Consider the following 13,760-nt stretch of genomic DNA (forward strand, 5'->3'; position numbering starts at 1 on the left):
TCAAGTGTGTACAGCAAGCATGTCAAACTAAAAGGCTAACCCAGGCCAAATAAAGGAGGCATGTGGCCCACAGGCTGCGAGTTTCACATGCTTGGAGTACAGTATGTCTTTTTAAGTACTTGTGCTGCATAAAAAATACAATTATTGTCTAGAGGAAAACCACTATTGTTTGAGTTGCAATCTGAACTAGCTATGCTTTTTCGTGAGATATTATTTAAAAAAATTACTAAATATCAAAAAGTGATTACTTAGGTATATGGCAGATACTGTCTTGAAAATGAAGGAAGTAAGCCTGTCACTTCAAGGAAAACAACTGACAGCAATTGTTGCCATAATAAAATTTGATCTTTCAAGTGATAATTAGAATTTTGGAAAACTTGTATTTGCCACCTTAAGCATGACAACTTTCCATAATTTAAAGACTCTGTTGATAAGATGAGAGGCTCCAAGTGTAATTTTTTTTTGTATTATACAATGAAACATAATGTTTCCACTTTTCACATTCTCCAGATGACCAATATGATATACAAAATTATACATAAGTTTGAAATATTCAGCCCGGCCAGTGTTGTTCAGTGACCGAGCATCAACATATGAACCAGGAGGTCAAGGGCAAATGCCTTGGTTGCCAGCTTGATCCCCACTGGGGGGCGTGCAGGAGGCAACTGATCCATTAATGACTCTCATCATTGATGTTTCTCTCTCTCTCTCTTCCTCCCCCTTCCTCTCTGAAATCAATAAAAACACATTTAAAATAAAATAAAATATTCAAAGAGCAAGAGAAACAGACTTGACTTTAATAAAATACAAAATTTTAATTGATTTGGTTTCAGATTCTACATTGTAACTTAACTGTGAGAAATCAACCAAAGGACTTTATGCATGCATATAAGCCTAACCAGTGGACAAAGACAACAGGGAGGTGAGGGCATGAGTGGGAGGGGTTGGGAAAGTAATGGGGGGGGGGGGGTGAGGACAAATACGTAATACCTCAATCAATAAATAAATTAAAATGAAAAATTAATAAAATAAAATGGGAATCAGTGGGGGGAAAAATTTAAGAAACTACCAAGAAGATCTTGGTAGCCCTATCAAAGAAAAATAACCACAAGTATCTAAAAAGGCTACATTACAACTTTTCCAAGCTAAATATCTGTGTGACATCGGATTTTCTCTAAATGTATCAACTAAGTAATATCACAAATCCAAACAGATCAACTGTATAAGCAGATATGAAAATCCAGTTGTCTTTATTATGCTACATTAAAGAGATGTGCAAACATGTAAAGCAATGCCACCCTTCTCATTAATTTATATATATAAAAGGCTAAGTCACCCTCTGACCATCCAACTGCCTGACTAGCTGGTACATATGATGCACACTGGCCACCAGGGGGCAGACGCTCAATGCAGGAGCTGCTGAGCTGTGGTGACTTAGCAGCTCCAGTTCTTAGGTGACACACCACCCCAGAATCAGAGAGGAGAGAGCCTGATTCCTCAAAAGGTATGCGATTCCACCTTCTGCCGTGGGTGCATGAATCCATGCACTGGGCCACTAGTTTTTAAATATCATGGGTTTATTACGGATAGTTTAAAGTTATTAACAAAATCTTTAAATATTTCTCAATTTTAATTTATATCCTCATAAATACATGTATAAAAAAAACACCCACATAAATAAAGTGCATTGTGGTCCTTAGTAATTTTTAAGAATAAAATCAGGTCATGAGACCAAAATGTTTGAGAACTACTGCCTTAGACAATTAAATTTCAAATGAAGAAGGAATATTAAGTGCTTGGTAAGCATCAGGCTTATGCCTTAGAGTTGCTAGATCCAGTTATTTAGTTCCCATTTTACAACTAAAGAAGGAAAAAAAGAGGGTCAATGATCACACACACACACACACACACACACACACACTACATGTGCATTTTCATTTTAAAATATAAACCCTTGCTTATCAAGGATATAATTAAAATATGTTCATTAAGATGTTTATGAAGACAACGAGACAGAACATGACACAGCTTCATGATTAAGACCTGGGTTCTTGAGCCAGCCTGCCTGCCTTCAAATGCTAGCTTGGCCTCTTAACTTCTCTGTGCCCCTGTTTCCCTATCTTTACAATGTGGAAAATAACACTATATACTTCATAATATTGCTGTAGTGATGAAACAGGTAACTGTACAGAATAGTTCACAATAAGAACTTAACACCTACTAATTGCTATGACGAGGAAAAGGAAGAGGAGGGGAAAGAGTAACATCTTCTCAATATGGTTACTATGAGAAAAATTCTGAATTTTCAATGCCACTTCATTTATTTGGCTAATGTATTTATGTTACAAATTAGTTCTCTAATAAGGAAAGATAAATTATTAATGTACAACAGTCTGGATATTTAAAACTATGAATGCATTCATTCATTAAGTAGTCATTTGCTGAGTGTGAGTCAAGTATCTTGTTAGGTAGGAGGTATGCAAAGATGAAAATGGCACGGTTTTCATTCTCAGTAAGTGGACTCCAAACAAACCTGCACTACAATCCATCCCTCACTGCTGTGCACGCTTGTGAAGAACAAATGGCAAGTGGAGCGCAGCACAGACACCCAGCCTAGGCATGTGTGTTGACGGGTATTTGCAGAATGTCTTTTCTTTATTTAAATCTCAACACTTCTGTGCTTTCTTAGCAAAACTGCCAAGGGGAAAAAAAATGTAAAAAGAACGTAGCTTAAGCAAAAATAATGTTCTTATCAAAAAATGCTGACATAGAAAATTTCTACATCAAAGGGGAGGAGATATCAAAATGAAGTTTATCTAATTTAAATGTCAAGACAAGCAGTAATCAGGAAATGAAAATTTAGGCAAACGACATGTTAGAATTTTTGCAGTGTTTTTCCTACCAGTCCTACATTTTCAGAAGACAAAATGGATTCACTGTTCACAATCTGCTTAGAGAAAATAAAAATAAAACGAAACCTTACAGGCAAGTATGTGCAAAAGTGGGTTTACAGTTCATATTGAAAAAAGTGGGTTTACAGTTCATTCTGTTTTGTGTAATCGCCACTGTAAACCCCTGTATATAACAATGAACACATGAAGACTAATATTACTTTGCCATATTGCCTCTCCATCCCACTATCTTCATTTACTTTAAAATTGAGCATAATTATAAATAAAACCAGAATGAAAGTTTTACTTTATATTTTAAAAACCCCCTGGTTAAAATGAGGGGGCAGAATTTAAGACAAATGACAATCTTAATAAATTTGAGCTTATAAAATGTTTTGCTTAAGTGCAATTCTCTTTAGGAAGGCTATTAACTGTTTTCCCCCCAACTTATTTGTTCCTTTATATTAAGAGAATTAAGAGTTTAGAAATAATGCAATTAAAAGTAAAAAGCTATGGGGGGGGGCAATGGTATATGTACAAAGATAATATTTAATAAATAAATAAATAAATAAATAAATAAATAAATAAATAAAAATAAAAGTAAAAAAGCATTGGCTTCAGGATCAGACAGACTTATATTCTTCTAAATCGACCCGTGAATAATTTTGTGGTCCAGATTAGTTATATAACTCCTTCCTTCCTTCCTTCCTTCCTTCCTTCCTTCCTTCCTTCCTTCCTTCCTTCCTTTTTAGATGCAGAGAACATTTTAATGGTTGCTAGATGTGAGAGTGGTTGGTGAGATGGTGAAAAAAGTGAAGAACTACGATGTACAAACTGGTAGTTACAAATAGTCGTGGGACAGTAATACATACCATCTTTAAACCCCATTTTCCTCACGGGACAAAATAGAGATAACCCCACCTACCTCTGAGCTGACGGACTGGTTAAATGAGACAAAGCCCACAGTACACGAGGGCTTCCTAAAGGTAACTGTTTTGCAATAGCTTCAAAGGCGAGCTGCATGTTCTTACATTCTTAGGTTAAAAAAACTCCTTTAGGTTATACCCAGTGAATTTCACATTTTTTCCCTCCAAAGAGCATTTAACTTTGTCACAAAAACACTACACAATTAACACCATTTGCTGTTTTAGACACACACGCATACCCAATGGCAAGATGGTGCTGCATTTTAATCCAGCACTGTATAAAAAGCTTGAACAGTGCCTTCTCGCCCAGGATAAAACAAGAATTTCAGTCCGTTCAAAGGCTCTATATTTACAAACTTTTTAGTTAAAGGAACAAACATTTAAAAGCTGTTATTGTACCAAAAATAAAGTAGTTTAAATTCCTACAGTAAATAAACTTTATGGTAAATGTAGCAACATAAGAATCACTTCTTTAAACTTCTCTAAAGACCCTGTACTTCAGAATCTCAACACCCAGACACTTCTCTGGTACCTGGCTGCAACACTCTCCCGTAACAGTAAAGCCATTTCAGGGATAAGAAAAACCTCTTTTCATTCTCACAAGCAATATGAACTGGGAAGAATTCTATTCCCGTTTTTAGATAATTCCCGTTAATAGGGTCAAGGTTTATTTTCTTTCTTTTTAAAAAAATATACATTTTTATTGATTTCAGAGAGAGAGGGAGAGTGTGAGAGAGATAGAAAAGTCAATGATGAGAGAATCACTGACTGGATGCCTCCTGCACGCCCTCTACTGGGGATCAGGCCCACAACCCAGGCATGAATCATCTCTTAGGAGACCAACTGACGTATTTTACCATTATAACTGATACTCTTATCTATCAAACTGTTATTAAAACTCTGACCTTAACTTTATATTATGTGTCTTTTACTAGAATTTTTAAAATTTGGGAAAATAAAAAAAACAACAATTAATTGTTAAAATATTGTATCTAATGGAATGATCAGAAGATAGGATTAATACAATTTCAACTTAATACAATGAAGTTTGACACAGAAAGCTGAATGCAAAAGAGCAAAGATGGTTTTAAAAAAAAACACAAAAAAAACCTAAAAACGGCAGAATCCTTCACAATCTCGCTGGAACGTTTCCTTTCTTGGCAAAAGCCTGCACATATTCTATTTTTCTGATAATACAGGTCTGTGTGTGACTGTTTCACAATGTGGCAACCTCAGCCCTGCACACTTGGTAGACTCAACTATTCTGCGTGGGAGGGTCATTATGTGCAGCCAGGGTGTTCAGCACGCTCATGACATGCCAGGGGCATGCCATCCTCATCCCCAAATTAGGACAATCAAGTATGTCTCCAGACATGGCCAAAGGTCCCCTAGCAGGGGAGAATGTGAAATCACACCCGGCTGAGAACTGCTCTATACCCATGTACACACTGTTCCCACCACCTGAAATAATCCCCCCATCTCTGCAGAGAGCTCCCGCTCTTTGTTCAAAACCCATCGTACATGCTATCTCCAATGTGAACTTCAAGTCAAAGTTGCAACCCGTTCCTCTCGTGCCACCTACCTCCTTGTTTTTCTGTTTGATTCCATAAGAATATATATGTTGTGTTTTCCTGACTAGATGATGAGAACCTCTACCGCATTCACTACAGTTTATTTATATTTTGGTGCTCAGTAAACGTTTATTATTAAATAATTAGGGGCCTTCTTTTATAAAAGCATCCTCCCATTGTCAAGGGAAAATCTGGTTCGCTGAATGAGGTCTCACACCAAGCAATATATAATTCTCCATCTTTTTTTGTTTTATTTTGTCTTGTCTTTCCCCTGGGAAATGGGAATTAGATGACATACTCAATTTTAGTAACCCAAGGTCCTGGAAATATCTAGTTCTCTGATAGTTGTAATTGATCTTTGTTTAGATTTATCTTTGAATCAACTGTTAGGCAACACGTGTTGCCATCAGAAGTTTTGTCAAACTTGTTTTTGGAATGTGAACAGTAAAACTTGGAAACAAATAAATATAAACCAAGCAGGTAAATCTTAAAAAGCAAACTAAGGGAAAACTTAGAAACATAGAAATACAAACCAAAAATTTATACCATTAATACCATATTTCAAGGATAAAAATGAGCCTATCCAGTGTGGTTCAGTAGTTGAGTCAACCTATGAACCAGGAGTCACAGTTCGATTTCTGGTTAGGGCACATGGCTGGGTTGTGAGCTTGATCCCCAGTAGGGGTATGCAGGAGGCAGCCAACCAATTCTCTCAATTCTCTCATCATTGATCTCTCTCTCTCTCTCTCTCTCTTTCTCTCTCTCTCTCTCTATTCCTCTCTGAAGTAAATAAAATTGTATTTTAAAGGCATAAAAATGAAAAAGAATATAATGTTCACTAACACAAAAGAGTAATTTCCAACTTGATTTTATGTTAAGTCAGTATCTCTCCAGCTTTTTCAAGTGATGTCAAAATTTTCATGGAAAATTTTAGAAAAATCTGGCTTAATTCTGTGTATATATACATTATACATCTACTAATAGATGATATGTATAGGAGCCAATACTTTTCTGGGAGAAAGCTGAATGAACCAGGAGCCTGGGACTATCAAACAACAACAACAAAAACAAAATAAGATAGTGTTAGTCTCTGACAATCTGACAATCATTACAAGGAGAGACCTCTAGAATATTCAGAGCCGCTGAGATTGGTTTCCACATCAGCAGCTCTTATAACCTGAATTACCCACACTATTTCTTTAATCTTACCATTGGTCTCTGTTGCCATAACTTAAAAAAAGAAAAACTCAGCAATATAAGTTTTTAAAAATTAGTCCCAAATTTCTATTAACACGGATGGACCTTGAGAACGTCATGCTAAGTGAAATCAGTTGATCAGAAAAAGCTAAGACCATATGATTTCACTCATCTGTGGGATATAAAACTGAAACTCATGAACACACACCGAAGTGTGGTGGCTGCCAGAGGGAAAGAGGTGGAGGGAGAAGGTGAGGGTGACAGGACAACACCTGGCTTTGGGTGACAGGAGAAGATCTTGTAACACAGAAACCCACACCTAAAATCTATTGTATATGTTCATGGTGACCAATGTCATCCCAATCAAGTTAATAAATAAATTTTTTTTAAAAATGAATAATTTTAATCCACAGTTTTCCCACAAATAACTCAGGGTAAAAGATGTTTGATTTAGTGCCTGTGGTCAGTGCATAAGGCAAAGCAATTAATTCATCAGGAAAGTAGCATGCACCTATACCGGACTGGAGAAACATCATAGAATAAATATGCAAATCCAATTTTCTCATGGCTGACAAGTTCCTATTATCAAACCGCTAACGTGTTTATTTGCCCCTCAATGGCTGGATTTTTGTCATGAATACACATTGAGCTCTGCAGTTATTAGCCGTGATGGCTAGGTGACAGGGAGGACACGACTGGAGAATGTGTGCTTGACAGATCATTGACACACAGTCCCATTTCTCTTTTTTTCCTTCTCTTCACTCAACAGGAATCGTGCAGTAGGAAATAAACCGGAGCCATTAGCGATTATTCAGGTTTAATAGCACACATCCTTTTAGCTGGCGGTTAGAACAATGCACAATGTGGCAGAGTTAAACAGAGGCATCAATTATACTCTCAGACCTGTTAATATTTTTGACAATATTTAAATAGCACATCCCTTCAGGGCATGGCTTTCTTTGCCCTCTCAGTTACACACCTGTCAAGTGCTTAATTTGCCAAAGGGAAACAGTTTGATATCTAAGGGCAGTCTTAATACTGAAGAGCAAATTAGAAAAATTAAACATTATTGAATAGAAGTAATGAGGAGGATCTGAGAGGGAAGAAATAGTACGCTTAATTCAACATGGCAAGACAGCATCTGTCGGTAAAGCGACAATATGATCATGTTCTCCAATATGCTGCATTTACCTTAAGCTTTTGAATTATTCACTCCCTTCGATTTTGAAAAGACTGGAGAATTATGGTGGAGAAAAATCAGAGGGGTCAAATATACATATACTAAAAAAAGATGGCGATAGTCACTTGCATCTATAAAATGTGCATACAGATACACCTGAAAAGATAATTTAGGGACAGTCTAAACAAAAGCTAGCCATTGATCACATCTGTGTAGCTACTGGTTTCAAAGCACAAAAAAACTTCATTCCTTTGATGCACTGATTAAATAGTAAGCTACACATATTAACAAATTACCAGTTGGAAAACTATATGGAAAAATTTAAATCTAGCATAAAGTTTAGAATATTTTTGTTTAAACTTTAAAACAAAAAATAATACAAATTTCTGAAATGTTACTTTAGTCATACAGGAAAAAAAAAAATTTAGTTCAGCCGAAACCGGTTTGGCTCAGTGGTAGAGCGTCGGTCTGCGGACTGAAGGGTCCCAGGTTTGATTCCGGTCAAGGGCATGTACCTTGGTTGCGGGCACATCCCCGGTAGGGGGTGTGCAAGAGGCAGCTGGTCGATGTTTCTCTCTCGTTGACGTTTCTAGCTCTCTATCTCTCTCCCTTCTTCTCTGTAAAAAAATCAATAAAATATATATTTTTTTAAAAAAATCATCTAGTTCTATACACAAATGAAATTGAATTAGTAAAGAATGGAGACTAACTTGACAATTCAATACAACCGAGAAGCTACCAGGGGTTTTAACAGACGCTAAATGTTTATCAGCTAAGCACCTGCCTTTGAGGGAGGGAGGATGATGGGAGACAGGCTGCCAAGTTAAAAAAGGACAAAGGCTGGGGCTTGGGAGGCCAAGGAAACCGAGTTCTAGTTCTGGTCATACAACGTTTCTAAGCTGCTGTTTATCACAGCGTGTGGGCCACATAGCTTCCTTGGTCCCTTACAGTGCTTGGACAGGGGACCACAGAGCCAAAAGGCCAAAGGCACTTAAGAAGTCATCAACCTCACGGCTTACGTAGTCCTGAAATATGTCAGCGTCGACCATTAACACAACATCACCCTGTATGTGGTCACAGACAAGGAGACTTGATGTCACTGTGCGCCATACATTCCCAAGGAGGGTGCATCGGAATCCTGTGGGGCCCATCCACCACTTCTACCTGGAAACGGGAAAGCAAGCTCCACACACATAGGCCTCTTTCTCTAGCGAGTTTCTATGCAGACAAGTACAAACACACTTCCGCAGACCTGAGAAGTACAAACACTATTCGGCTCACATGAGGCTGACTGGAAGGGGTATTTTGACAGTTATCTCATTAGACTTGCAGTATTTCATGATATACTTACTAGTACTTTTTGTTTCAACTTTTCCTCTCATTCTAATCATATCTTTGCACTACACTAAGAGGAGAAGACTTCTGCTCAACTTCACACACTCTAGTTTTCAACATCCTGATCACACCTACATTCAGGATACTGGTTCTCCAAAACCTCTACATAGAAACTCAATAGAGAAAAAAAAAATTAAAAATTCTTCTTGATTTACATTTTTGGCTACCAAAATATATAGATTAAGAAGTTTCATGACATTAAACAAATTCCTTCTCTATTGCTACTATTGGTTCTTTTTGCATTTGGCACATTTTTTTAGTTTTTTTTTTGTGTGTGTTTTTTTCATTGGAGCTGTACTGTCAACTGAATTATAAAACTAGTCTTCAAGTTTCATTTTTAAACTTTTAAGGCAGAAGCAGAATGATTGCTAGCAAGCCATCCATTACGATTAAAGTGATGTGAAAAATATCAGAGTGGGAGTTAGCTTGGAATGGAGGCATCGGCTGACTTTAAGCCTTGTGAGGATAACCACCACTTTAAAAATATATTCTTTACACCCTGAGAAATGGCGATTAAAATAAGTGAATCCAAAGAACAGCTGACTTCAATTTTCATTCTGTCATTGCGATATGTTTCGGTTTTAATATAAATGCTAGGACTTTTAAATGCTCATGATTTTTACAGGGGAAAAAAAAAAAACCACTGTGTTATTACATTTAGAAGTTCTAGTGTTTGTCACCATCTGATGCTGTCACGGAAGGAATTGCTACTTACACTTCTTTAAGAAGTGAGAACTGCAATTCCTCTAACTGATGACAATGTAATTATTCCTTTTACTGTCAAAATAAAGGTGATTTCCCTTCCTCACACACGATTACACATGCAAATCCAGGCTTATCTGAAATCTTGTGAGTGTACTGAATGTCTGAATCTGAAAGAGCAAGACCACGGGAACAATGAGCGGCGGTGATGATGGAAACCAAGTCTACAGCCATCCACCCTAAACATATTCTACTACCCCCTCCTCCTGGAGGGGCTCATTCTTTAGCATTCACACAGCTTTCAACACAATGTCATATCATCTACAGTAGATAGCAACAGCCTTTACAAAAATAACTGGGGGGGGGGGGGGGCGGGAGACACAGTGAATCCGAGTGTCTCGTTTGGAGGCTTAAATGACTTCATTAACTACTCATTAACACATATAAAAACCAGCTTTTCGGAACCACACAAGCCTTCCCCAAGATCTGTGCCATACCGTGGACGCCTGCTCTGGGTGAAGGATGTCCTACCTGGTCTTTCAGCTGCTGCACGGAGGTCTGGAGGTTCAGAATCTGACTGAAGAGCGGGCTTTGCAAGACTGACTTCAGAAGGTTCAGCTTGTCTTCGTTCGCCACATCCCCGCGCTCTCGCAGCTTGGCCTGCAAGCGCTCTGCGGCCTGCAGGGCCCGGGTTTTGTCTACACCGAAGAGCAGCATCAGTCAGTATCAGGATTCAGACGCGCACACACAATCAACCCATGCTCACCGACATCCTAAAACATTGACTTTATTTTTTATTATTGTTTGAAACGGTGTAATTAGTAGTACATATGTCTCCTTTTCCCCCCTCTGTCTTCCCCCTAGCCTCCCCTCCCCCCCCCCCCCAGCATAAAAAAATTCCTTTTGAGAGCATAAAAGTGACTCTGAAAAAAAGAGGGACTGAAAGGTGTCACTGTAAATATGTCCCTCCAACCTGGAGGTCTCTCCTAAGAGTCTGTTCGGAAGCAGGAGTTAGAGTGTAGGCTACAACACAGCTAAGTGTAAAGTACAGAAACTAAGTCAGATAAAGTATAATTGAGTTCTAAAGCCAGCTACTTGAACATTTTTAAAAAAATATATTTTATTGATTTTTTACAGAGAGGAAGAGAGAGGGATAGAGAGCTAGAAACGTTGATGAGAGAGAAACATCAACCAGCTGCCTCTTGCACACCCCTTACCGGGGATATGCCCGCAACCAAGGTACATGCCTCTGACCGGAATCAAACCTGGAACCTTTCAGTCCGCAGACCGACGCTCTATCCACTGAGCCAAACCGGCTTCGGCTACTTGAACTTTTTAATAAAAACTACTGAATACTAAATGTTCTGGGACCTTGCAAATGCTGATATTTTTAGCTTTTAAAATTTTTACTTACACACAATAAAAAAACAGAAATATAACTAACTCACAAATAAGTGAATGTGGATAATGTTATAACATCCAAAATAAGACAATTTCACATATTAAGAGCAAAACATTCTATACTTGAGAATTTACCTGAAAATACATCACAATAATGCATATCTCTTCAAGAGCACCACTTTTTTAAATACTTGAACTGTTTTTCCAAGAATTTAAATAGCAAATTTACATATACAGTGGTGCCTCACACAACGAACTTAATTCGTTCCAGGAGCAAGTTTGTTATGCGAAAAGTTCGTTATGTGAAACGCGTTTTCCCATAACAATACATGTTAAAAAAAATAATTCGTTCTGTAGCATAAAATATGCTAAGATGACATAAAAAAAGATAAATTTTTTGTTATTATTTTTATTTAGATACATCTAAAAACATAATTTTTTAAAAAAAAAACACACATTTTTTTAATTTTAAGACAAACTAAGTAGAGTCTACCGAATCTTGCACATCTTCATCCATTTTCTGCTTTTTGGCCGATGGTTTCATGAAAAACCTGTCCAAAGTCGTTTGTTTTTCTCTTTTCTCCAACATCTGCAGGAAATAACGGACAAGAGTATCGGACTAAAGATCGTTGATCCTGTTTGCTTCAGCTGAATCCGGATAGTGGGCATTGGTAAACTCCTGAACTGCTTTCCATTTGACTAGGATGTTCTTGATGTCAGCAGTTGGGATTGGTTGATTGTTTGATTGTTGCTCCTCGTGTCCTGGCAATTTCTTCTCCTCTTTTGTAATGAAGGTTCTGCTCGGCATTCTTTTCCAGAAAAGACCCGTTTCATCGGCATTGAACACTTGTTGTGGGCAGTATCCTTCATCCTTAATACATTTTTGAAAGTTACTAGAGAACTTTTCTGCTTCTTTCTTGTCAGCACTGCCAGCCTCACCATGCATAGTAACGCTGTGGATTCCACACCTTTTCTTAAATCTAAAAAACCACCCCCTGCTGGCTTTGAATTCTTCTTCATTATCTTGATTGCTGCTCCTTCCAGGGACGTTTTTCTTTAGATCGTCATAAATTCTCTTGGCTTTGTGACAGATAATATCTTGGGTTGTTACGTCACCTTTCACCTGCCTGTCCTTAATCCAAATCGCTAATAGCCTCTCCATTTCCTCGTGGATTGAAGACCTATGTTTTTCATGAAATAGTTTTGATACTCCTTTGGCTACTTTGGCTGATTTGATTGCATCCTTATTTGTCAAAATGGTGAAAATGGTGGTCTTGCTGAGGCCAAACTCTTTGACGAGGTCACACTGTTTTACCCCACATTCACTCCTTCTAATTATTTCCTGTTTCATTTCAACAGAAATCACCTTCCTGCTTTTTTTAGAAGCCATGATATAAAAAAAATATTGAGTTTAACTTAAAAGGACGACTGTCGTGATACGTGCGTGATTTAATTCGTAATGAAGAACGATTGCCGCGATACGTGCTTAAGTTAAGCGCAGTGACTAACGACTGCCTGCAGTGCCTGCGCGGAAGGATGCAATACATCGGCAGCGATCGTGGAAGCTCGGGCAAAGCGGTCGTGGAAGCTTGGGCGACTTCGTTGTGTGAAACGAAGTTCGTTGTATGAATCATGAAATGAAGTTCGTTGTGTGCAGCGTTCGCTGTGCGAGGCGTTCTTTATGCGAGGCACCACTGTACTTTATTGCATTATTATATGTACATTATCACCAGATACACTTTTTATAATATTAAAGGAGGAATTATACAGAAACTGGAAATTAAAGCATGAATTAATGTTGACTGTGAGTTCACAAACATATACAAATTTAAACAAGCCATATTTACTCATATGCAGAATTTTAAAAGCAAATAATGATAAAAGAGGCACATGAGAACTTTATTCTGGGTCATATCCTGTCACTTCTTGGAAGGTGTGCAACTCAGTAATAATTTGCAGAATAAAAATTAGAAAGAAATAATTTAAATAACGTAAAATTTCCCCTTTGCTTTTCAAGTTCCTGTGAGGAAGTTTCCTATGTGGAGAACAGTCCTCCTCATGTGGGACTTTAGTGGCAAATGGGTGCTGAAGGAAGTGGACCACCATGCATTTTCTTTTTTTATGATAAGGAATGTGCACTGTGCACTGTGCTCCATGCATTTTCATTACTGGCACAGCACTAGGTATAAAAGTCACAGTAATGATTCCCATAATCAGAAAAACAGTCCCTTCCCCTTTTTTACCACCCACTCTCACTCTACCCCTCAACACACACAGCAGCCAGGACACCAGCTGCACTCAACAAGGTGCCAGACAGAAATCCCATACCTTTCCACACTCACACCTGAGGTTCCCTGCAGTAGGTGAGGACTGTGGTGTCAGATGAAGGACAACAGCCACTGGGTGTACCACACCTGACACACCCAAAACTAAATAGTTCCACAAACCAGTTTCTCTAAAGCTAAACAACAATGTAAAAAATTAACACATGATCTGG

General features: G+C 37.9%; 1 protein-coding gene across 7 annotated transcripts in view; it reads right to left on the bottom strand.

Moving 5' to 3' along the window:
• Positions 1-13,760, bottom strand: part of MPDZ (multiple PDZ domain crumbs cell polarity complex component) — a 156,963-nt gene that overhangs the window by 115,462 nt on the left and 27,741 nt on the right. For all 7 annotated transcript variants that reach the window (XM_084898209.1, XM_084898206.1, XM_084898211.1 and 4 more), the window contains exon 3: positions 10,394-10,560. In XM_084898209.1, the coding sequence (XP_084754335.1) occupies positions 10,394-10,560 (167 nt within the window). The remainder of the gene's footprint in view (positions 1-10,393; positions 10,561-13,760) is intronic.

This window comes from Pipistrellus hanaki (genome assembly GCF_964339955.1).
Source record: "Pipistrellus hanaki genome assembly, chromosome: 11".
Lineage (NCBI taxonomy): Eukaryota > Metazoa > Chordata > Mammalia > Chiroptera > Vespertilionidae > Pipistrellus > Pipistrellus hanaki.